Source organism: Typopeltis vanoorti, chromosome 4 (assembly GCF_054136105.1).
Source record: "Typopeltis vanoorti isolate ZY-2024b chromosome 4, IOZ_Tvanoo_1.0, whole genome shotgun sequence".
Taxonomy (NCBI): domain Eukaryota; kingdom Metazoa; phylum Arthropoda; class Arachnida; order Uropygi; family Thelyphonidae; genus Typopeltis; species Typopeltis vanoorti.
This window is the reverse complement of record NC_143552.1, coordinates 152,933,986-152,961,652: the sequence shown is the minus strand read 5'-3', so window position 1 is coordinate 152,961,652 and position 27,667 is coordinate 152,933,986. Positions and strand designations below refer to the sequence as shown.

The 27,667-nt window shown below is 35.2% G+C and overlaps 1 protein-coding gene across 1 annotated transcript in view; it reads left to right on the top strand.

Annotated features, from left to right (window-relative positions):
• Tango6 (transport and golgi organization 6) overlaps positions 1-27,667 on the top strand; it is a 410,302-nt gene that overhangs the window by 185,654 nt on the left and 196,981 nt on the right. The window contains exon 10 of the mRNA XM_090391522.1: positions 25,825-25,937. Coding sequence (XP_090247648.1) covers positions 25,825-25,937 — 113 coding nt within the window. The remainder of the gene's footprint in view (positions 1-25,824; positions 25,938-27,667) is intronic.

Here is a 27,667-nt window from a genome sequence, read left to right as displayed (position 1 = left end):
GTAGTGGACTTCTTGCTTGCACTCTGTACTTCTCATGAGTATGCTGATCATTGTATTCCTCTATATTCCTAATATTCTAATAGCTTCATAGCTTTAATTAGATTAATCTTGCTATTTTAGATAAATCCTCAAGAGTTTGGGTTAGGTCCCTGCCCCTGGACTTAGACCCATCAAAATCCTTGTATAATGCCAGCCTGATTGGCTGTGTGGTTAGTGTATCCGCTCTTCAGCCAAAAGGCTGTGGGTTCAAATCCCGCTGTGGGCATGGTTGTTTGCGATTGTGAAAATACTAGCGTGAGTAGGTTAGGTCCACTATAGATGGTAGATGGCATTTGTCTAGTTGCGGTTCGTTGATTGAATGCTGGAGACAAAGCTGTAGAGTAGGCACCTTCCCTCAATGAGCCCTTGAACTACCTGGAAGTGTCATTAATAATAATAATGAAAGAGGTGTAAAGATCAAAGGGTCTTCTCTTTGTCTCTCCTCTAAATGAAGGTATGTGTGGGACTGTCAAACAGTTGTATAGTATCATAAACAGGCTTTGGACTAGTTTATGATCCTATAATTGCAGCAATTTTAGAAATTGTAAATGGAACCATCTTCTCATCTGAGTTGTGATAACCTCCTTTCGCATCTATCACTACTTTAAGTACCCCTGAAAATGTATCAGAGTTGTGTGAAAGAAAAAGTGAAAAGAAAGAGTTATATGTGAAAATTATGAATGTTACCTGTGAAAAGTTATGAGCCAGTTGGGCATTAGTATTGTGTGTGTGGGATGCAGGCTAGATAATGTGGTAAGTAACTGTGCTCTGCAGGCTAAACATGGATCTTTCAAACCACTCAGGCTCCCTAATAAGCAGATGATCTCACACCAGGTAACAAAAACAAAACAAAAACATTAAAACTTATTCTGATATTTAAACGAGACTATGGGTTCATAAACTAGTTCAAAGCAGGCTTTGAAAAATGCAAGTTGTGAAGAACTTGTCTCATTTCCAAATGTTATGCTTCGTGGTTCCTCATCAAAGTTATTAATAATAGTATTCTATTGTTTCTCCTGTAATAAATTGTTCAAAGTCAGAACTAATCTCCTTCCAACTCCTATGCAGATGACCAAGGAACATTTACTCGGTATACACGTCATGCCTCTTGCAATACCAATAAATACCAAAAATATCTTCTGATTTCTATTCCTCCAGTTGTACTAATCAAAATGTACTTCAGAGCTTATGTTGCCTTTTTTTTTATATATTCCTGTTCTACAAGAATGTAGCTCACAACCTGAAAATAAAATTGCTTCATATTCATTCTATTCTAAGAAGGTATGATATGCCTGTAACACCATCTATTGATCTATTGCATTTGCCTTAGACCTTACAGAAATCTTGTAAGTCACCTCTGCAACACATGAGGCCTCTTTGGTGATCACCAGTATAGATTTTGCCAAGCTGATCTATTGGAGATATTGTAACTTATGTTACTCACCTCTGGACAAGTGCCCTGGAAAGATTTGTGTAACCTAAGTTGTCGTTATCATTTCCAGTGCATTTCATCAAGTTTGGCAAAAAAAGCCTCCCGAGAAAATTCCCATTCTTTGGTTTTCCTCCTGCAGTTTTTAATTAGAAATAAAGAAGTCATTTGCCATCATATGATGGCAAATGACTTTATCCTCCAACTCATCCAGAATACTGGAATGCACCAGCATTGTGTTCTTTCATTCACTTTTCTTTCTATACATCAGTCATTGACTAATTACTAACTTTATTTATAGTGTTGCTGCTGATAATACTTTTCTAAAACTTGTAATGTACAAATCAAGGATATTGCAAGAGCGCATTTACAGTAGTTCTTAAATCATGATCTCCATGCCATTATACAGTGGGAGAATAATAATTAATTTTAATTCTACTGAAACTTGTTGCTGTAATTTGTTATTTCATACAGACAAAAAATAATCTTCATCTGATTTTTGCATTCAGTTATTCCAACTAGTCTTCACACAAGAAGAAATCTCCTATTGATGTTAAATAGTAGCTGTAAATTTCTCTTCTGGTGAGGGAGCCCAGTATCCAAAAAAACGGGGCTTCCTTCCTTAGCAATTTAATATGTGTCTGATCCACTCAGCAGCAGAATATTACTCCCATATTTGGAAGGTGTCCCAGAACTTTCCATAAAAATGGAGATATTGACCTGTTAAAAATAATCCTCTTTTTCTATTGATCTACTCCATTTCCTAGTACAGAAGCTTGAGTGTCTACTCTGTCTTTTGTACCAACTTATATTCCTAATTCATCAATTTTCCCTGAAAGTTGGGAATGCCTATTTTTGCAACCATTTGCTACCAATTTAAAATACAGCTTTCAATCTCAGAATGAATTATAGGAAATGAGTTTAATAATTTCACTTTACATCGAAATAAACATTAATTCATGACAAAATAATTATCATATTTACACTGGGTTGGGACAAAACCTGTCAGTTTGTCCTTAACCCTTTCTGTCAGACATAAAATGTTTTCTCATTCTTCTTGTTTGTGTATCGAACGATCATGACAGGTTCTTCAGTTGAAACCAAAATTGCTATTCGGAGAGGGGGTGTAGGAATGTACTTATTTCAGGGATATATTAGCAATCGTAATTAAGGAGAATCCTATATTTGGTTGGTGTATTTAATTTACTGAAAGGCGTATGTGTGGCTGACATTGATGAGATGTGAGCCATGTGAAAATGACATGGATATCCATCATTCATCCATCAGTGATCCTAACAGGCACTTAAACGCCCATGACCTTTCCAACTATTCTTGGACTTTGCAACTGCAACCATAACTCGAGGAGAAGGTGGTTAGCCCTGTGCCTCCTGGTGTGTCCTATGTCTGTAGATGTGTGTTCATGGGACTGGTTTGCCTGTTCTGGGGGATGAAAAACCCAAGTTTCCAGGTGAAAAAACTCCCTACCTCCATATGAGACTGGCTTACCTTTTGTCGAAAGAGACAGATAAATGTTCCTCACATCACTGATGGGAATCGAACCAGGTCTTTCTGACCATAAGACTTCGTCTATATTGACTGAGTTATGGAGGCTCTGACATGGAGATAAAGAAGGAAAAGAACTGATGGGAATAGAAATAATTTCATTAGAGTCAGATGAATTACTAATAATTTACAGTTATGATGTCGTGTGTGTCTAATAAATTGGTATGGTGGAGCTAATTACACATCATCCTATAATTTCTAGACATGCATGTTCATATTTATGATCTGCATAATTAAAAAAAAATAATAAAACACAAGAAGAAGGAAAGAGATTTGTTTGGGAAATATAAATAACTAATCAATAATAAACAGTGCTTGTATATATTGGTAGCTTAGTAATGGCTATAGGGAAAGACTTATCCATTGAAGTAATAATCTCAGTCGACTGATTCGTCTAGGTGTGGCATGCATATGTGTATGTTAATGGACTGCTAAGTGAGCAAATCATTTTTACAAATTGTTCTGCTTGTTATGTGTACTTATTTCAATTTTTTATTTCTGTTTTACTTTATTTTCTAAGAAGAATTTCTTTTATTCAATAATGATTGTTTTGAACACTGTACACTTTTCTTTATAGTAATATACGAGAGTGGTCTCAAAAGTTATTGGCCTAACAATGAAAAAACAAATTTATAATTTCAAAATTATTTTTATTTTTCAACGTAATCTCCCTTAAGACTAATACATTTATTTCAGCGCCATTATCCCATCCCTGTAGTGGTTCTCAGTAAGATCTACAAAATACCCCTCTACAGCTGCAATCACTTCTTGATTCGAAAAAAAATGCTGACCATTCAGGAAGAATTTTAGTTTAGGGAAGAGATAGAAGTCAGAGGGAGCCAAATCTGGGAAATAGGGTGGATGTGCCAACAATTCATAGTGCAGATTCCTTAATTTTTCCATTGCCAAAACACCTTTGTGGGCAGGTGCATTGTCCTGATGAAAGATGAGTTTTTTCTTCTGCAAATCAGGTCTTTTCTCACGAATTTTTTCGTCTAGTCTGGTTAAAAGATCAGAATAATATTCCCCGGTTATCGTTTTACCCTTTTCAAGATAATTAATTAACAAAATGCCTTTAGCATCCCAAAACACCAATGCCATGATCTTTCCTGCTGATGGAACCGACTTTGTCTTCTTTGGTGCTGAATAACTGGCTTCTGTCTACTGTTTTGAGTGCTGTTTGGATTCTGGTGTGTAATGGTGAATCCAAGTCTCATCCATAGTAATAATTCGATGCACAAAATCAGTTTTATTCTTGTTAATATACTCCAAGCACTGTTCCGAGATTTTCATGCGAGTGCATTTTTGATCTGCTGTGAGCAAGCGTGGCACCCATCTTGTGCAATGCTTTTTCATTTGCAACTCTTCATGCAAAATATATCCTACATGTTCTTTTAAAATGCCTTTAGTCTCAGCAATTTCACGCACTTTGACTCGCCAGTCATCCAATACCATATTGCACTTGAGCAGTGATTTCTGGTGTTGTTACACTTTTTGGAAGTCACGTGGATCAGCCTCAAGGCTGGTACATCCATGTTTAAACTCAACAGCCCATTTCTTAATTGTCAAAAATGAAGGAGAAGAGTGCCCATACATTTTTATGAACTTTGAATGAATTTCTTTTGGTGTTAAACCTTCTTTTACAAAGAATTTTATAACCGCATGATACTCAATTTTATCCATTTCAAGGGATACAGACAACACTTTTGCTTCAGCTGTATAAAACAACTACTTGATAGAATGACTTGCAATTTCACATGGATACTTGTGACAGATGTACCAACTTAGAAAAAAAAATCTTTCCGATAGTGTTGCCATGTATAGTCGAGGCTGAGAACCTTTCAGTCCACTCTCGTATTACATCAGTAATTTCCTTTTTTATGTAGACATTTATTTTAGAAACCATTATTGCATTATTTTACAAGTTGCAAATGATGTCATGCATTATGCTGATATTTTGGTGGAGATCACCAATGCAGTTTTTTTTTGCTAAACATAGAGATATTCATTTTTATTCACAGGAATAAACAGATTTTTGCTAATTACACCTGTTCTTTCACAAAGCTGGAACGAAAATATCCCCTCACCAATAGACATCGTACTACAGATGCAAGAAAATCAAATAGTTTATTGTATTACTAAATAGAGTACAGAGAGTTCATTTATATGGCTCCCACCCACAAATGGTTATATGCAAACCCATAGTACATTTTTACTGTGGGTGGGCTAAGAATGTTTTTTAAATTTATTTTTCTCAATTTTATATATTTTTTTGTATTTATTTTTTATATAGTTTAACAATTTTGCTCAAGAAACTAAACATGGAACTCTTTTAAGCCACTCTAGGCCTTCAGTAAGCATGTCAATGGTCTCATACTGGGTGATGAAATTTATCTCCCACCTAAAGACAATCGCAAACATCCATGCCCATGGTGGGATTCAAACCTGCAGCTCGTTGGTTGGAGAATGGATGCTCTTACCACTCAGCCAACCAGGCTGGTGACAATGTAATTAAATACAACTGGAATTAAAAATCACTGTGCATAATGCAAAACAACTCCTCTCCCACAGATACTATACTGTACAAGGGCAAGCATTATTGTAGGCAAGTTTTATTGTAGTGCCAAACACAGTATCTAACTAAATACATTCCTAATGATCTATTTCCGATTTTCAGTTGCAAAAATATGTGGCCACGCATGTTCATAATACAGTCATTGGGTGAAAAAAGCAAATTTATGCAAAGCAAATTTTTAAAAGCAAATAAAGATTTGCTTTATTTGCTTTTCAAATACTGATTTTACAAATAAAATTTAACACGTTCGCTGCCAACTACGAGTATATTCGTAGTGGGTAATCCTGCTTCACAAGCCAGCTACGAGTATACTCGTATGACGCTTACCGCCGGGAACGAGATTATTGTAGTGACCTTGAAGAAGTGAAAATGCTTGGCTTGTGGGGCTAGCATCAAAACTGTGTATTCTCATAGACCGTATATGCTCTGTACAAGCCAACTACGAGTATACTCGTAGGACGTTTACCTCCGGTAACGAGATTATCGTACTGACCTTGAAGAAGTAAAACTGCTCGGCGTAGGGGAACAGACTATGCCAAAGTAGCGTGGCAGCGAACGTGTTAACTGAAACACTCAAACTAGTATGTCATATATATTGAAAACTGTAAAAATGTTCCTGCCCATCACAGAAGAGACATGATATACCATCTTGCGAGTTGCTGCTTGAAATGAAACATGAGAGAGACACTACCTAGTGTAAGTGGCCATGTGATAATAATTATAATAATAATATGTTGTTTTTAAAAGTTTTACATAGGTAAAAAAAAGGAGAATATCTTCAAAGAAAGTGTGTGTGTTATCTAATATTCCTTCTCTGTTGCAAAATGCAGAATTCATATATCAAGCTAGCATCGTGATTACATAAATAACTACATAGTTTTGCATTTTTAGTTTTTTCACAATAGTTTTTTTTTTTTATTATTTGGTATTTTTTTTTCTGGAGTTCCTCTTTCCATTTTTGTATCTATAAATGCTAGCACTTAGGTTCCTCCAGCATATCTCACTAATCTGTTCCCACTGGTTTTTCTCTGTAAAAGATCTTATCCTTCTGCCTACTGTAGGTATTTTCCCTTTGAAAATGAATGCAACTTGATACGTCATTTTTTTGCTGCATATATGAAATTCCTTGTATATGCTGTTTGTATCTTATATAGTATTATATAAAGATGCTCTTAATTGGGGACCAAACTCTCTATAAAACACAATACACATATCTTACCTTGGTGCATTGCTACCCACTTCAGTAGCAACACTCATTTACCGCTCACCATGCAAAAAAAACCTGCTCTTCATTTGCTTATGTGATTCTCATACAATTTCCAGGAAAGAGTTCTCTTTTTCCCATAGGCAGTATTTCTGCTAAATGTATGCATCTCATCAAGTCTCATTCGTATCACCTCTTCTCCTCTTACCCACCAAGTTCTGTAGAGCATATTTAATTAATTAATTTAATTAATATTTAATTATATAGTCTCAGCTCTGGGGTGGTGGAAAGAGGGGGGAAATAATTCCATTGCATAAAGGAGGTTCCAAGACTGCTGCTGCAAATTACAGCCCGATCAGGATATCAGGAATCGTTGTCAAGGTTTTGGAGATATTAGTCAAGAGCAAAATACAGGAATGGATAGATGAAAATGGGATACTGTATGGAGGACAGCTTGGTTTTGTGAAGGGTAGATCATGCCTCAGTAACTTGCTCACGTTCTATAACACAGTGACGGCTGAACTGGATAAGGGTAACAGGTTTACAGTGATACTGCTGGACTTTGCTATGGCCTTTGACAGGATACCACATGGAATTCTAATCAGTAGACTGCAGCACATGGGGATGGATATAGTGTTGGTGAGATGGATAGGAGGGTGGTTGATTCAAAGATATCAGAGAGTAGTTTATTCAGGAGTGGAGTCCAAAAGAAGGCCTGTTACTAGTGTTGTGCTGCAGGGTTCTGTTCTTGGACCACTACTATTTAATTTGTTCATTAATGATATGGGAAAGGATTTGAGAGGAACTGTTCATTTATTTACTGATGATGCAAAGTTGGGTAGAGCAATAGTGAATGCACATAATGTCAGAATTTTGCAGGATGATTTGGATAGATTGGCAATCTGGGCTAATGAGAATGGATGTCAGTTTAATGTAGCAAAGTGTAAGGTTATGCATTTTGGTGTGAAAAAATTAGCAGCAGTATATCACATTGGTGGAACTGTACTCCAGGAGGTTGATGAAGCCAGAGATTTGGGTGTGTTGGTGGATAGGGAGTTGAAGTTTAGGTGGCACATAGCAAAAGTGGCTAAATCAGCTGATCAGCTCACTTGGTTACTGAAGAATACTTTGACAAGCAGAGATAAGCAAGTTATTGTTCTTCTTTATCGAGCATTGATAAGACCCCATCTTGACTGCTGTGCCCAGATCTGGGCCCCTAGGTTTCTTCTTGATGGTGAGGAGGTAGAGAGGATCCAGAGGCGAGTGACCAAGGGACACACACACACACACACACACACACACACACACACACACACACACACACACACACACACACACACACACACACACACACACACACTCTTATTGAATGTCTCTGGAATGAACCTTATAAGAACAGGTTGAAGATCTGTTGGTTACAGAAATTAGTTGATAGGTGGAAAAGGGGTGATATGATTGAGACATTCAAATTACTGAATGGTTTTTACAAGATTAATTCAGAGGAAATTTTTCAGTACATGTCTGGTGATGGGAGAACTAGGAGCCATCCATGGAAACTGAGCAAGAGTGTAGTCAGCAAGGGTGTTAGAATTAGGTTTTTTACTTGGAGAGAGTGGTGAATGAGTGGAATAAGCTGGCAGAGTTTGTTTTGGGTGCCATGACTGTAAATGAGTTCAAAGCAAAGTGTGATAGATACTGTCCAAATGCCGAATAGTTGTTCCTGATATGATGTTTAGGGCCTCCCTCGATGAGTCTAAGGACTCCTTGGAATTGTCTGTAATAATAATGATGATAATAATATACCTCCAGTCTGTCTTTATATTCAACATTCCACAGTCCTGGGATGGTCTCAGTTAGCCAGATCTGTGCACAGAAATTGAAATGTATCTTGTTCATTGCTTTATACAGACACCATTGCCTACTTATGGGTCCTTCATTACTTCTTTATAGTTCGCCCACAGATTCGAGACCCTTCGACACTTTTCCATATGTCAACAGGAGGAGAATCTATTCTGATAATAGGGCAATCAGTCCGTATTGTGGGATGAGTTGTGTATTATTATACGTCAGAAAATTAACTTCTCTTTTATGATCATTGTAGTTAACTATGTTGCTTATATAACAGTTGGATAATTTTACCTATAAAGCACATGATTTCGCATGTTGGCGACCAATTCTTGCGTCTTTCATTTCTTTCTCCCCTTCAGCATGAATCGACTATTCTTGGCAAGACGCCAAGCAGAGACCTACAAACTGTGGGCAAACTATACTACATATTTCCTTTATCTCCCATCCACCAGAATCCTCTTAGATCCCTTGCCTCTTCGACCTCCTGAAGTGGAAGTTCTACCAGCACAGTATAGTACAGTACAGGACACTTTATTTCATTTCTTCAAAATCTAAATTAAGATCCCTTAATTTTCCCATTTCCAAAACACCTTTGTGGGCAGGTGCATTGTCCTGATGAAAGATGAGTTTTTTCTTCTGCAAACCGAGTCTTTTCACACAAATTTTTTCCGTCTAATCTAGTTAAAAGATCGGAAATATATTCCCGGTTATTGTTTTACCCTTTTCAGGATAATTAATAAACAAAATGCCTTTAGCATCCCAAAACACCGATGCCATGACCTTTCCTGCTGATGGAACTGACTTTGTCTTCTTTGGTGCTGAATAACTGGTTTCTGTCCACTGTTTTGAGTGCTGTTTGAATTCTGGTGTGTAATGGTGAATTCAAGTCTCATCCATAGTAATAAATTAATGCACAAAATCAGTTTTATTCTTGTTAAAACGCTGCAAGCAGTGTTCAGAGATTTTCATGCGAGTGTGTTTTTGATCTGCTGTTAGCAAGCGTGCCACCCATTTTGCACAAAGCTTTTTCAGTTGCAATTCTTCATGCAAAATATATCCTACATGTTCTTTTGAAATGCCTATAGTCTCAGCAATTTCATGCACTTTGACTCGCCAGTCATCCGATACCATATCTTGCATGATAACTAATAATTAAGGAATTGACAGCGTAGACTAGAAATATAAATTAAATAAACTTTAATATATACTTTCTGATATTTCAGCAAACGTCACGTTGTCATCTTCTTGGGAACTTAATACAAAGACAAGTGCACATAGGTACTACATAACAGCAAATGAGAATAGAAGCTAGGAAGCTACCGTTTTCCTAAAGTCCTGATGGTGCCCCCTGGCGGGCTATATTGGTAGGTCTTGGCCTTTGGGCTGAAGTTCTTCTGATAAATGTTTCCCAAATTTGGGGCAGTCTCATGCATTCAAATTTGTTGAGGTTTGGCATATTCCTAAGGGCTGAGGCTGATTCCATGAATAGTCTTTCATATTTGAACTTGCTGCAGTGTATTACTGTGGCTTAGAAATATAAATTAAATAAACTTTAATATATACTTTCCGATATTTCATAGAAATATAAATTAAATAAACTTTAATATATACTTTCCGATATTTCGTAGAAATATAAATTAAATAAACTTTAATATATACTTTCCGATATTTCGTAGAAATATAAATTAAATAAACTTTAATATATACTTTCCGATATTCCGAAATATCGGAAAGTATATATTAAAGTTTATTTAATTTATATTTCTAGTCTACGCTGTCATTTCCTTAATTATTAGTTACCATATCTTGCACTTGATCAATGATTTCTGGGGTTGTTACACTTTTTGGACATCCTTCATATGGATCATCCTCAAGTCTGGTACGACCACCTTTAAACTCGGCAGCCCATTTCTTAATTGCCGAAAATGAAGGAGAAGAGTGCCCATAAACTTTTATGAACTTCGAATGATTTTCTTTTGCCTTTAAATCTTCTTTTACAAAGAATTTTATAACTGCACGATACTCAGTTTTATCCATTTCAAGGAATATAGAACACTTTTGCTTCAGACAGCTGTATAAAACAAACTAATTGATAGAATGACTTCCAGTTTCACATGGATGCTTATGACAGATGTTTCAACTTAGGAAAAGAAATCTTCCTGAGAGTGTTGCCACCTATGGTCGAGGTCGAGAACTTTTCAGACCACTCGTAATTCTTAGTCTCTTCAAGTTTCACTTCCTCTTGCTTTTATCTTTAGTTTTACAATATTTCAATGCATCAGTTTGTCTATTTTTTGTCCAATTGAATTCATTCTATTAATATGTTTATTCCGTCTGATAATTTCTCTTTTATCCATTTGTTTTATGGGTTGTAATTGACATTCTTCATAAATCTTTTCATTTTTTAATATTTTTCTTAATGTTTTTCATTTCAAATATTGCATTTACCTATTGCATTTTTGTGGTTTTTACTTTTATTCACAAGTTAATATTGGTTGACTACTGATTTCACTGGATACAAAATTTTACAAAATTCATGGCCCAAGATTAATTTAGTCATTTCTTATAGATTTCGAGTTGCTACGAATATGACAATGAAAATGCAAAATTAGCTGTGGTTTGTGAGAGATCTGCAATAGTTTCGTATATAATAAAGTAATATGTACTTATTGCGCTTGTATGACTGCTCAAAATCATCTCTAGCAAGCGTCCAACAGTAATCAGCCAACATGGAGTGGACTACTTTCCTGGAATTTTTTTTTTCCATTATTGGAATTTCCTGATGGAAACGTTCAACATGCTAATCACTAACCATGCTGCAGTTGTCAGGGAAGAAATCCAAGTGGGAATGGAGCAAGTGTATTTTTAAGGACATATGTGATATAGAGAGGACAAGTCATTAATCAGTTCCTTGTAGTTTTCTGTCCTGACATTTCGGAGAAGTTAGTTGACACCAGACGAAACACTTCATACTCTTGAAACAAGTGGTACCATGTAGAAGCAGCAGTCATTTTCCTGATTTCTTGGCTCCCTCCAAACCATCATCATCATCATCATCAAATTCCTGCCGTGTACCCTCAAGGGGTGTACAGGATATGATAGTACTACATAAAAAATTTACATCATTACTAACTTCCTATCTACAATTTTCCTCCAAATTAGTCTGTTACCTGTCAAGACTCCAACATTATCTGATCTTATATTCCTGTCTTCTAAGGCACTTTTTACCATATCAATCCATCTATATCTTGGTCTTCCTCTGGGTCTTTTTCCTGCCAATGGAAAAAGGTGGTATAGTGACCATACGACCTGAGATGAGCTCTGCTAATGCATTCCTGGATGCTGACAATGGCAGTTCTTTCCAATATCTTCATTTTTAATATGATATTACCATTGATGCCATCTGTTTTTGCTCCTAATCTTTCTCAGTCTCTCAAATAGGTCTCTAGTCTTTCATCAAGTGTTTTACTTCTGACCCAGCTCTTCAAATCCATAAGTTAAAATTGGTTTGAACACTGTCTTGTATACAGCTAATTTAGAGTTTTGACTAATTTCTCTCTTATTCCATATAAATTTATTCAGTTGACTTCCTAACATACCAGTTTTGCTGATTCTGTTGTCTATTTCTATATTTAATTTACAATCTTCACTAAAAATTGTGCCTAAGACTGCTGAAATGTTTTACTTGTTCTATAGGTTCTCCATTCACAATGCAGTTGGTATTTTCAGTGCTTCTGCATATTGTTATTGTCTTTGTCTTGTTATTGCCGACCTTCATACCAAGTTTATTACAACAGTATTCAATTTAGTCATGGAATCTTGCAGACTTCTAGCGGATTTATTTAAAAGTATAACATCGTCTCGTCTGCATAAAGCAAATTAACATCTCCAATTTTGATATCAGGTTTAATACCACTTTCCTTCATAATGTGATCCATATAGATAATGAATAACAGAGGGGATAATGTACATTCTTGTCTCACACCAGATTTAACATTAAACCACTTTCCTGTACTTCCTTCAATTCTAACTGCTGACTTACCACTCAAATAAAGACTAAGTGTTGCTTGATATAATGCCCCATTGAATCCATATAAGTGTAGCACTTTGAATAGCTTCTCTCTTGGCTCCTTGTCATGTCTTTTCCAGATATACGATACTTAAACATAGATCTTTAGTATATTCCCATGATTTTTCAACTATTTGTCATAAAGTGAAAATCTCATCCTAACAGCCTCTATTTGACCTAAATCCAGCTTGTTCTTCACCAAGCTTTTCTTCCACAATCCTTCTCAACTGTTCTCAAGTATACTTTCATTAATCTTACCAGGAACACTCAGTAGTATCATAATGCAGAGGTATTACCAGAAATACCTCTGTAATTCTCACATTCAGTTTTATTTCCCCTTTTATATATGGGTACTGTGAGAGCTCTACTCCAATCATCTGGAATTTATCACTCTGTTCAGGCTTTCTGAACTATGTAGTGTAGCCACTGTAAGACTTTTATACCTGCATACGTGAGCATTTCTGGTCAAATATCATCTACTCCTGCTTCCTTTCTGCATTTCAGGCTTTTGATGGTTTTCCTACTTTAAGAATGAATATGTATAGATATGTATTCCTGACTGCATCCCTGTTGAGTGTTTTTTACAACTGTGCTATCACTGCTTGTTTCATTTAGCAATTTTTCAAAGTAATTACTCCATACTTCAAGGATATCTTTTTCTCCAGTTTTCATGTCATCTTTATCATCTCTAATTCCTTTTACAGCACTCTTTCTTCCATTTCTGAGCTTCTTCAACAATCTCCAGAATATCTTGCCACTTCTTGATATTTATTTTCTATGTTCTTACCAAAGTCTTCCGATTACTTTTGTTTAGGTAGTTTTACACAGTGTTTAGCTCTCTTTCATTTGTCTCTGTCTTCTCTAATAGCACAAGCTGGCTTATTTGCCAGGAAATTTTGATATGGTTTCTTCTTTTCCTTCACTGCCTCTTTAACTTCCTGTGTCCACCATGGAGTTTTGATTTTTCTATCCTTGCAGACAACCTCACCACATGCCTCTAGCTTAATCAATCAATGTTTTCTTCAGGGCTTTTCACTGCATTTTCAAGGTTTGGTTCCTGTTTTTAAACTCTTTCATTTTTTTCTTGAATAATGTTTGCGTGTTTTGGCCTACAGTTCACATCTGAGAGCTGCTCAACTTTTACTCACTTTAAAACTTTCTTACATGTTCTTCTTTTCAATATGAAATTCAGCTTTATCTTGCTCAAGACCAGATGGTGATCACTTCCAGTTTCAAATCCTCTGTACACTGTAGTGTTCTGCACAGGGAGAAAACATCACTATCAACAATGACATAGTTAATGAGACTTTTCTTATTTCTTGCCTCTTCTCTCCATGTTAATTTATACACATTTTTATGTTGGAACATGGTGTTAGTAATAACCAGTCATAATGTCCTGAGCAAAAATCCAAAAGGTATTTGCCATTATTATTGGCTTTGCTCTTTTCTCCAAATTTTTCCAAAATATTTTTGTTTGTCTGACAATCATTTCCTACTCTGCTGTTAGATCCCCACAAGGACCAACTTTTCCTTTTTCATTGTGTCAGTTGCTTTCTCTAAAGCATGAAAAAATTCCTCCACTTCTACCTTAGTAGAACCTTCTGTGAGACCATAGGCACAAATAAGCCTCATTGTCCAGTTTACCATTTTGATATTTGCCCACATCACTCTACTTGAGACTGCCTGCCATTCAAGAAGATTAGCTTCATATTTAGTGTTGAATACTATGACTACTCCTTTTCCTTGATTGTCATTGCCTGAATATAACATTTTGTATTTATTGCTCAGAAAGATCTCACCAGTTTTTGTCTTTTTTGTTTCAGTTACCCCTATTATGTCAATCTCTGGTACTTATCCAATTCCTCAGCTAGCTCCATTTCTTTGCCATGCAGGCTTCTTATGTTGATATTACCAATCTTGAATTCTGGTGATGAGTTGAGTTGAGGTGTGTTTTAGGATTTGTTCCAGTAGCTGGCTTTTCACTGTTCACCCTGGTTCTCTGGCAAAAACAACGGGGGCCTTGTTTAACCAGGTGATGCCAGGTTTAACCAGCTGGCATGAAATTCTTTTTTGTTGTACTATCACTTTATATTTTGGTTTAAGCCAATAAGAATACATTTTGGTTGACTAAATCCCAAATTGCTAGCCCATTCTCATTCGTTCAGTATCCAAGTAGATACCTAACAGGGCACACCACTGGAAGGTGAGAATTAGACATTAGGTCAGAAGTCCTGATCGGTTCTCTGCATTCCTTTAAAGGCTATATGGAGGTCTCTTCTCAGTTATACAGCTTTGACCCTTAAGCACCCCCTTTCAAATCACAATAACAGCAAATGGCATCGATACTTTTATCGCCTTTTGGCCACATCTAAAGATTTCTCGCACACGTGGGGTCCAGGCTTTGTCCTGGTCTCTGATCTTACATCCGAAATAAAGCTGATATTCCTTTTTCACTAACAGAGTGATAGTTTTTTCTGGCTTGCAAATGTTACTTTTCTGCAAATGTAACAAAAGTCATTTGCAGAATTAATTCAAGTATGAGGTCACTACTGCTGGATTTACACTGCAGGGATTACTTGTGTAGTACTTATGATGCAGGAGTGAATGGGACTGTTGTCCAGAAAGGCACACAAACACTTGCTCACCCTACAAGACTCCACTTTATCTTTAGAGTTACCTGTGGCATGACTATAAACAACAAATTATACATTATCAGATCACAGGGTTCCAATCCTTATATTTCTGGTATCTCTGAACCAGTTGGTAGAATTTTGAAGAATTCTATTCACCTTATTATTCTATTATTATTCTATTCACCTTATCACCTTAGTCCCGCATATTTTCCTATTAAGAAAATTTCTCATCTGTTGCTATCTACAAAATGCAAACTGTCACCTCTATCATTAGCTGGCATTTACCAGATACCTTGTTAATATAATCTGGCATACTCTGGACAGACAGGCTGTTCTGTGGAAAAAGAATTAATGAACATCAATATTATATTGAATACATGAAACCTCAAAAGTCTGGTTATGGTATTTGGTATTGATACCAAACACAGTAACTAGTGGGATGAAGCTCGTCTTCCATAGAAGCAGGTTTAAATATGAACGCCTGTTCAAAGAAAGTTATGAAGCCCTTTTACATCCACCAAATCTGAATTGGAATGATTGTCTCTCTCCCAAAAGTTTGGGAGATTTGGAATTTGGGAAAACCATCAAAAATAGTTTTTAATTAATTATTTATAAATATTCTTGCACTTGGCAGCAGTTTTTAATTGGTAAACCACCAACTTTTGTATGACCTTGTATTCCCATTTCTTTGATTTGTGTGTTTCGACGCACTAATGATATATTGTTATTTTCAGTACGAAATATCTGTACGTTAATTTCACTGAAGTTAGTTACTGTGCTTATCATGTAATTTGTTGTTTTACTTTATACTAATGATCATCAGTCAGTGATGCAATAGCTCCTGGGGTGTTGTGTATGATTGGCTGATACAACATGTCGCAATCAGGAGATTGAAATACAGTGTTGTCAAATGATACCTATGTACACAATGCAGACTGAATCTCTCCTGAACAAGAGCCAATCAACAGATTTTATTGTAATTTTCATGTTCTTCATATCTGAATTCGTAAAGAATCACTATTTTCATTTCAAAGGCAAATTATGTATTGTCCAGTGTTTATAGATTTTTACTTTGGTTAGATCTTTATTTTTTCATATAGCCGAACTTAAACATTGTGATATTTTATTATTCTTCAAGGATTGTAATTCATTCTATTTTCACCATTCATAATTATTATGAAATATCATGAAGTCATATTCCAATTCACCTGAATTCACTCCTTTTGCCTTGGAGCCACCTTTATGTAATGGAACTATCTCACCACTTTACACTCCCTTTGAACTTTGTTAGAGCTGAGATTTAGATTTAACAACTTTATCAGATTTGTTGCTATTTCTGTTGAACATTCTTGTAGCACACTGGTCAACATGCCATCCAATCTCACTGTATATTCATACTGATATTTTTTAGTATTCTGAACATTTCCAGTTCATCTACTCCAGTTCTCTCATCAGTCTCTGTCACATCAGCAATTGTAATGTATATATTGTAATGATATATACCCTTGCATAGCTTGCTACAAAGTGAAAAAACTAGTTAGGATTTCCTTTGGTCTGCTTAGTTAATATTTTCTCATAATCTGATTTTAGTCCTCCTTTTCATAATAATCACCCTTCTTGCCTGCACCATGTTTTGTTTATGAGCATGCTGATCACCATTTTCTTTATATTATCCTCATAATGCTTTTTTTTTCCCAGTTCCTGCTTTATACTGCTACTCATCCATTTTATCCCCACTTGGTTTATCCTCCTGACCCTAGATATGCAGTTTGATAATGCTTCCCTCAGACAATCCCTGACCACTTCACATGCTCTGTCAACATTCTTTCCTTGTAGCTTCTTATGCCTTGGTACTACTCTTAGCTGTCTCCTAAGTTTGTCATAAGCACCAGATTTGTAGTTTTACATGAACCCTTTCTTGAATAAGAATTTCATATATTTAACAAAATACAATACCTCTTAGATTCTATCCCTGTAATTGTATAATCTATCAACCAGGTTTCACTGCTGCCATTAATTTTTGGCCATCAAACTGACCAATATGAAAAACTCATCCTCTTTATTTCTGATGCTTTTGGCATTCGTGTACATGCATTTCAACATCCCTTGTACCCACTGTTACCTTTGCACAATATCATTATCAACATATTCAGATTTGAAACTTGAGAATCTTACCAGGTCATTTTTGATAATTTCTGCTTACATTCATTTGTCCAGGAGTTGCTAGACACATACTTAACTACATTTCCATCACTATCTACCTCTAGTTACCCTGATTTTGCACTTGCAATCTCTCACTGTAGAACTCTTTCTTTAAACAACATCAAGTGCAATTAATCCAGCATATACAAGTTCTTTTGCATAATCAAATTCACTTCGTACATCTATATCATACACACTATTCCTCCTGCACAATCTTCTGTTTGACTCATTAGCAATTGTAGCCCTTTTCAATTCATTCTCTTTATATTCAAATCATCATACTGAAGCAGTAAACTCAGTCACACTTCTTTTTTTTTTTTGCTTCTTCCAGCAACTCTTTCTTTTCTCTCTACAAACTAACATCTTTGGTAACATGCTTGATGGTTGCTCCTTTGAAAAAGCTTTTGTCATATTCTCACTAAGTACACCTCTTATCATAGAATCTCCATACAATACTCTCTCTTTATTCCTAGTTTTTCACCTTTTTATACTTTACGATTCACTTATTTTCTCATGCTTTCTCCTTCTGTGTTGTGTGCCAAATATTTCTGAAGTTTCTAATACTATATCATCTCTTATCTAACTAAATTTAAATTTCTTTTTTGATTTTTATTCCATTTAATTTCTGATTCTTAAATTTTGTTACTATTTCATCCATGCTCATGTTAAATAAACATGGATTTAATGAATCACCTTGTCTGATCCCTTTCTTTGTAGGGATTTTCTGTATATTTGTATTGTGATATTTTATCATACATTCAGTTCCTGTGTATATATATCTTTGATTGTTTTTTTGATTGTTTTTATAATTTGTAGTGGCATATTTCTTGATACTAGTACTTATAGAGCATTTTATGATCTGTTATTTTAATGGCTAATATAGCCTACTTTCGTTTAGGAGTGCCTCTTTTTTTACAGTGTCATTGACTCTTTACCCAAAACACTCAGTAATCTCCTAGAATTTGGGTAAAGAGCCAATGACATTGTAAAAAAAGGGGCACTCCTAAACAAAAGTAGGCTGTATTAGCCATTAAAATAATAGTTTATTTTAGAGGAGTAACATGGGAATTTTCACCTATCTTATGATCTGGTTTCACCATAAGTCTTCTCTAAATCAATGAAATACATCAATATTGATTTATTATATGCTATTGCTTTTTCTGTTATTTGTTTTATAACAAATACAAATACATAAATACAAAACCTCCACAGACAAGCCATTCTAGCCATGCACCTCTCTGTAGAAAAATTTAGCTTTCACCCTTTTCTCGACTGCATTCACTCTCAACTCCCACAGATGCCTTCTTGTCCTCTCCTCACCCTCCATTAAATGAAAAATTCCATCTACTGATGAAGGGCAGCTCCTCTGTGACATGTTCAAAAGCTTGTAGGTCTGTATTATATCACTCTCTCTTTCTCCTATTGCATTCCACTAATTCTCAATCTATCCTCATAATTTATATTCCACAGTCCCAATATCATCTTTAACACTCTCCTTTGCACCTTCTCTACATCACCACAGAAGCCAGCAGACCAGATCTGTGCACAAGAGGTCAGATGAGGTCATATCAAAGCATTGTAAAGAGGCAAAATGACTTCCTTTATTCTTACATGTCAGTGTTTGTTTCAGCATTGCAGTTCCAAAAATGGAGGTAAATAGAGGTATTGTATAGGGGAATAGACAATATCCCTGTACACAATTTTTGCTATATGGTCCCCTGAACTTCAACTTCCTATCTATGTGCAATTTCACATGAACCCTTGAACAAATAAGAATTCCATATTCACATGGCATATTCCGGTAATTTGGACCACATTTTTTTTTAATAAGCTATATAAAACACAATGAATTAATAAAAGACCCGACAAGTTTCGTAAGTCATTTGACTTACATCTTCATGGGTAAAAGGTAACTTAAAGTTTAAAACACAAAGAAAAGAGAAATTATTAGTAATAGTTCATACTATACAGTTGTAGCTGTCTGACTATTCATAAAATTAAAAATCAGAATGCAGATTCAAAGCATTCCACTAATTCCACATTGTTTAAACAAAAGTTTAAACAATGCTGGATGATGCCACATTCTGTTGTTCACATTCATAATGTCTGAGGTCTGATTGAGGTATATTTTTTATTAAAGCTGACCAAACTTGGTGGAGAATTAATCCTTGATTTTTATTGCATTGTGTTGGTATTTTAAGCATGTTTGCAGCGTCTTTAAATTTCCTTATGTAACAGTTTTTTCTATGTACGACATGTTTGTTTTCTGCCAGAGGACATTGTGGCCGGTGGAAGTGGTATGGAAAGCTAGACCTGATTTGTGTTCTCTTCTGTTTTGCACATCCTTTTGGTGTTCGTTCATGCGAATTTCCCCAGATCTTCCTGTCTGTCCTACATAGTAGATGTCACAAGAACAATAAATTTTGTAAACACCTGGTTTTTTTAAAGGATGATGAGGAGGTTTCGGGGGATGTAGAAATCTCGAAATTTTTTCCAGCGGCAGAAAGGCTACTTTGATGTTATATTTATTAAGTAATTTAGCCATCTTGTCTGTAACAATTTTGATATATGGAAGCGTGATAGCATTTTTGAAATCTTGTTTCTGAGAGATGCTTGTAGGAGGTGTGTGGAGGATTTTTTTGATAGTCTTGGTTTCATAACCATTCTTTTGAAAGATCTGTGTTATATATTCTAATTCTTCATTTCTCTGTTTTTCTGTGCTGGAAATGTCACGCGCTCTGTCCCTTAGGGTTTTTATTAGACCTATTTTTTGCGAAGGGTGGTGGTGTGAGGCTGCATTAAGAAATCTTCCTGTGTTGTTGGGTTTTCTATATATTGAGAAAGAAAGTTTATTATCCTTTTCATTGACATTCTAATTGAATGTCTAGAAAAGGCAGTTTCCTAAGTTCTTCCTGTTCTAAAGTAAATTTTATATTATTATGCAAATTATTTAGATAATCTTTGAAAGCAATGAGTTCATCTTTTGTTCCTGGCCATATGATGAATATATTGTCTACATAGCATAACCATATTTTTGGTTTTTTATGATAATTGTTTAAAGCATTATTTTCAAAGTTTTCCATAAATAGGTTAGCTAAAGCCAGAGAGAGGGAAGAGCCCATAACCAATCCTTCTTTTTGTTCCCAAAATTTTCTTGATATATGAAAAAAGTATTATTTATACAATGTTTATAAAGATCTACGATGTCCGGAGGAAAAAGATCTTCCAGGGGATCGTAGACATTCAGACATCTTAGCAAGTTTGGATGTTATCAGCCTATTTACAAATGTTCCAAGACACGAAACTGTGAATCTCCTATTAGAAGTCAACGAAAAGGATAATAAACTTTCTTTCTCAATATATAGAAAACCCAACAACACAGGAAGATTCTTAATGCGGCCTCACACCACCGCCCTTCGCAAAAAATAGGTCTAATAAAAATCCTAAGGGATAGAGCGTGTAACATTTCCAGCACAGAAAAACAGAGAAATGAAGAATTAGAATATATAACACAGATCTTTCAAAAGAATGGTTATGAAACTAAGACTATCAAAAAAATCCTCCACACACCTCCTAGAAGCATCTCTCAGAAACAAGATTTCAAAAATGCTATCACGCTTCCATATATCAAAAATATTACAGACAAGATGGCTAAATTACTTAATAAATATAACATCAAAGTAGCCTTTCTGCCGCTGGAAAAAATTTCGAGATTTCTACATCCCCCGAAACCTCCTCGTCATCCTTTAAAAAAAAAACCAGGTGTTTACAAAATTTATTGTTCTTGCGGCATCTGCTATGTAGGACAGACAGGAAGACCTGGGGAAATTTGCATGAATGAACATCTACAGCATCTGCTATGTAGGACAGACAGGAAGATTTGGGGAAATTCGCATGAACGAACACCAAAGGATGTGCAAAATAAAAGAGAATACAAATCAGGTCTAGCTTTCCATACCACTTCCACCAGCCACAATGTACTCTGGCAGAAAACAAACATGTCGTACATAGAAAAAAACTATTACATAAGGAAATTTAAAGAAGCTGCAAACATGCTTAAAATACCAACACAATGCAATAAAAATCAAGGATTAATTCTCCACCAAGTTTGGTCAGCTTTAATAAAAAATATACCTCAATCAGACCTCGGACATTATGAACGTGAACAACAGAATGTGGCATCATTCAGCATTGTTTCAACTCAGCACTGCTTTGAATCTGCATCCTGATTTTTTAATTTTATGAACAGTCAGACGGCTGCAACTGTATAGTTTGAACTGTTATTAATAATTTCTCTTTTCTTTGTGTTTTAAACTTTAAGTTACCTTTTACCCCTGAAGATGTAAGTCAAACGACTTACGAAACTTGTCGGGTCTTTTATTAATTCATTGTGTTTTATATAGTTTATTAAAAAAATGTGGTCCAATTACCAGAATATGCCATGTGAACTTCTAAACCACAGGAACCTCCACTTACAGAATTCCATATATTTAGCAAAATACAATACCTGTTTGATTCTGTCCCTGTAATTGTATCATCTGTCAACCAGGTTTTATTGCTGCTATTAATTTTTGGCCATGAAACTGACCAATACAAAAAACTCATACTAAAACTCCAAGATCCCTAGCCAGGTGAGTTTCTCCTAGCATAATCCCACCAATATAATACATCATTGAACATCTCATTACACCAAAATGTGTAACTTTAAATTTACCGACATTTAACTGACAACCATTTTTACTTGCCTACAATTCCTGCCTGCTGAAATCATTTTGCAAGTGCTGCCTGTCATTTGCATTCCCAATTATCTTGCCTATCTTTGCCTCATCAATAAACAGCTGTATGTTACCTGTCAAATCTTTCCCAGTTCATTAATGTAATGATTGAATAATGGTAGACAAAGGACTAAATCTTGTAGACTCATATACCCCTATACACAACTGAGTCCTTTTAAAAGCTTTAGGAAAGTCCATGGTGTAACCACTCCCTACATCTTAGCCATTACATCATTGTAAAATGAGACCAAATTACTCAAGTGTGATCTTCCCTTAATAAACCTATGCTGTTTATTGCAATATATAGGTTCACTCTATATCCATTTCTGTATGCGAGCTCTCAACTCTTCCAAACTCTTCACTACCATTCCAGAGATTCTGATAGGTTGACAATTAGCCACACGAGTCTTTGCAGTACCCTTGTGCAATGGGATTATCAACATTCCTTCCACTCCTCTGGCTTCTTCACTGTGTTGAGACTCAAATTATACAACCAGTTCAGCTGAACACTCTTTTAGCATCCATGCTTATATATAAAATTATACAGTTTGGTATAATTCAAAATTACTTAAATCAGTCCTTATTGCTAAATTCATGTGCAATTTATGCAACAGCCCTAGTATCTCCTCTTCATACATCTAAGTTTCTTCATCCAATGTAGAGGTAGCATCGAGTCTCTTCATCTGCCACCCACATACCAACCCATTGACAAGTTATTATTTTGCGTTTATTTTTTCTTTTACTTGCAACCAGTGGCGGCTCATGGCTTGAAATTGTGAGGGGTGCTGCAACTTCGAAATATACATACACACACACTGTAAGTACAGTGTATACGTGTTTGGATAAAATATCAAAATCATGGTAAAAATTTTTTAAAAAATGAAACATGAAAAAATATTGTTTATTATCGATAAAATTATACAGTTTGATATAATTCAAAATTACTTAAAAATAAAATCCATCATCATAACCCCAATAGTGTTCTAAAATAAAAACTGTAACAAATGTTATGTCTTTAATTGTAATGTCCAAATATTTAAAGAGACGGATAAACACGATAAGCACTGCGAACACTTTACTACTGGCGCAAACTGCATATAAACAACAGTGAAACTGTGCGACGGACAGTGCCGCATTACCATAATAGCTAGCATCTCACTATGATGTGCATATGCTTGCGCGCATAGCAGTATGGCACTGAGGTAAACACAGTACTGCTAGCATCCTTCGCCTTCCTAAGTGCTATAAGATGGATTTTTATTACTTTTTTATATAAAATAAGAGAATTCTATAGGATTATTGATGATAAAATTAAATATTACAAGCAAATATAAATAAATTAATAAATATATTTATGTATTGAGAAAAATTGGGGGTGCTGCAGTTCCAAGAATCTCTTGCATAAAAAGATTGCACTTTTTCTCTTCCAGGCTGTTTATTCTTTGAGCTCTAGGGACACATTCTGATATTGCATCATTGATATATTTTTTAAATACTTCCTATGCATTGTTAGTATATTTTTCATCTAGCAAACAATAGAATTTCATATACTTATCTGCTTCCCACGTCAGGACAGCATGATCACAGTCACCAGCTGCAAGCAGAACAGTAACATTACGTCTTTTACTGAAACCCCTCTGACACTGTAACCTGGTCATATACTCTTTGATCTCAAGCCCCTTCTGTTGCATGCTACTCATGGAAAGTGTCATGCAGCAGCTCAATAAATTTGACTTCATTCTATCAGTGAAGTGATATGGGCACTAATTTCTGTGATTTACATACTGCATAAATGTTGTAGAAGCTGAATATTTTACTTGTTTTTCTTATGATAGGTTTTAAACAAATGAGAAGTTGGAAATTTTTATCTTGCATCATTATATCTTGGGAAAAAGCTATGAATTGCATTTCAAAATAGACACATAAAATATAATATTTCTGAAATTTAAAAGAAACTGTTTGTCAGTATTTGCACAAAAAGAAGTCCTTGTGAGTATATCCAGGAGACATGAAATTGAAAAGCAAGAGACATGACCTTTCATTTTGTGCATTAAAGGTGAAGTAGAAAATCTAATTTATTCCAGTTTAATTCATTCTGATTGACTAGTACTAGAAATACTGTAATTTATTCTATTTTGCCATTTCTCTTGCTTTTCAGCTTCATTTCTCTACTGAATTAAAAAAAAAAATAGTTTTTTTTTTTTTTATGTTTTACAAGACCAGACATACAGACAAAGAGATTCTTTCAATATTCCAAAAACACTAGTTGAGAGAGTGATAAACCAGATACATGCGAGGGTGGTCTGAAAGTTCTCGGCCTAACAATGAAAAAAAAAATTTATAATTTCAAAATTATTTTTATTTTTCAACATAATCTCCCTTAAGACTAATACATTTATTCCAGCACCATTATCCCATCCCTGTAGTGGTTCTCAGTAAGATCTGCAAAATACCCCTCTATAACTGCAATCACCTACTGATTCGAAGAAAAAAAATGCTGACCAGCGAGGAAGAGTTTTAGTTTTGGGAAGAGATAGAAATCAGAGGGAGCCAAATCTGGGGAATAGGGTGGATGTTCCAACAATTCATAGTGCAGAATCCCTTAATTTTCCTTAATAATTAATAAACAAAATACCTTTAGCATCCCAAAACACCGATGCCATGACCTTTCCTGCTGATGGAACCGACTTTGTCTATTTTGGCACTGAACAACCGGCTTCTGTCCACTGTTTTGACTTTTGTTTGGATTCTGGTATATAATGGTGAATCCAAGTCTCATCCATAGTAATAAATTGACGCACAAAATCAGTTTTATTCTTGTTAAAATGCTCCAAGAGATCTTCATGCGAGTGCATTTTGATCTGCTGTGAGGAAGCTCAGCACCCATCTTGCACAAAGCTTTTTCATTTGCAATTCTTCATGCAAAATATATCCTACGTGTTCTTTTGAAATGCCTATAGTCTCAGCAATTTCATGCACTTTGACTCGCCAGTCATCCAATACCATATTGTGCACTTGAGCAATGATTTCTGGTGGTGTTACACTTTTTGGATGTTCCTCACGTGGATCATCTTCAAGGCTGGGGCTATGTTTAAACTCAGCAGCCCATTTCTTAATTGTCAAAAACAATCCATTAACTTTTATGAACTTCAAATTAATTTCTTTTGGCGTTAAACCTTCTTTTTACCAAGAATTTTCTAACCACACGATACTCAATTTTATCCATTTCAAGGGATACAGACAACACTTTTGCTTCAAACATCTGTATAAAACAAACTACTTGATAGAACGACTTGCAATTTCAAATGGATGCTTATGATAGATGTAGACGTAGAAAAAAAAATTCTTGCCGATAGTGTTGCCATCTATGGTCGAGGCCTAGAACATTTCAGACCACCCTCGTATGGCATTACAAAGAATGTTTATAATGAAGAGGAAATGTTTTCTCCTGAAGTTTACTTCTTTCTTTCTTTTTTTTTTAAATTAGGTGTTTGTACAACAGACAGATTCTAATTTATCTCTTTGGAAAGAGCTTCTGCCAGTATATCTGCCTTTATTTCAGTTGTTATCTGACAGTGAAGGCAATGATTATCATTTGAGGTATAATATTTTAAAATCATTTTACATATATGTATATGAGGATATGGAAGTAGTACTTATTGGAATTATTCAAATGACAAATAATAAAATCATGATAAGAAAATGCTACATTATTTAATTCCTTAATATAAAAAATGTTTTATCTTAAAATATTATTTTTATTTTTAAATTGTAATAAAATTCCTATTAAGTTATATGTGATTAACTCATCTTGGACATAGTATTTCTATAAATTTATTTATCATGGTAGGAGTTACAGATCTATGTTGATTTCATCAATTAGCTACTCTTTCTTCAGATCAATTACAGAATTGATCATAATGAATTCAGGGTAAAAATGCCAAATTTAACATGAGAAGCAACTGTCAAGAGTTAGTTATTTAGAGAGAATAGTTTTTTTCATGAATGATGAAATCAAAAATATAATTGAAGATAGAAAAAACTGCATACATTATATGGCTTACCCCAAGAAAACCCGAGGATGAAATAGAATATAAGAAGAAAAAGCAATAGAAAAAAGAGAGGCTAGAAAACTTCATGTTAAAAGTTGGGATAATTATATCAATCCTTCAAAAAAGCTCCATTAATTATATACTCTGCATCTCAACCTTGCCTACCAGATTTCAAGGCCTTGCACTTTGCAACATTAAACTTATAGCTCTACTCACTTGCCTCCTCACATAGTGTATTAAGATCCTCCTACAAGGCTACATCATCTGCTCTACTTCTCATAGTTCTTCCCAACTTTGTATCATTGATAAACAGCTGTAATATCTCCAGTTAAGCCAATCCCAATGTCCTCAGTGTGCAAGTTAAATAGTAATGGTCTCAAAACAGATTCATGTGGCACTCCACTTGTGACCTTACTCTCTTGGAATACCACTCCTTTGCTATCTAACTCACTAGTTTTTTATCTAATCCTATTTGTTTCAATTTAGCTACCAACTTGTCTTCTGGCAGTTGATCAGAAGCCATTGAAAAATCCAAGTAAGCTGCTGTATATGCATCTCTCTCTCTCTCTCTCTGATCCAGTGAATTTGCCACTTTGTTGTAATATGTAAGCAGATTGCTAAAGCATGACATTCCTCCCTAACAAATCTATGGTGACCATGATAAAGAATACAGAGATAAACAGAGAACAGCCATTTCTCAATCCTAGTTCTCACCAACCTCTCTGACACCTTAACAATAACTCCAGACACACAGATTGGCCTGTAATTTATAGCCTTAGTCTTATCACCCACTCCCTCCCTTTCTTTGTGACATGGAACAATTTTTCTCACCTTCCAATTCTTTTGGGACTCACTGTGCTAATTTTCCATCAATGACTCCTTCATCATAAACTCTACACTCCCTTCACAAGAATGAATATACTGATAAACTGCTCATTGAATACTTCAACTATATTCTCTGCATCGGTTACCAATCTACCAGTGTCATCATTCTCCTATAGCCATTCTTTTTTCTGTTTGCCACATATCGATTTGTTACATATGATTGGCTAATTACTGCTCATATTGCACTTTTGCTGTTTTTACCAGCCAAGTCACTTTCTTGTCCTGCTCTTAGTACTTTTCATGCAACTGATTATTACCAACATTCATTTATTGTGTCTACAGTGGCTTCTTCCATATTTGACATTTAATCTCTACATTCATCTATCTATAGCTCCCAATTGTCTCCTAAGCTCTCATAAAAACCTGTCTTGTAGTTCCATATATGTGGAACTA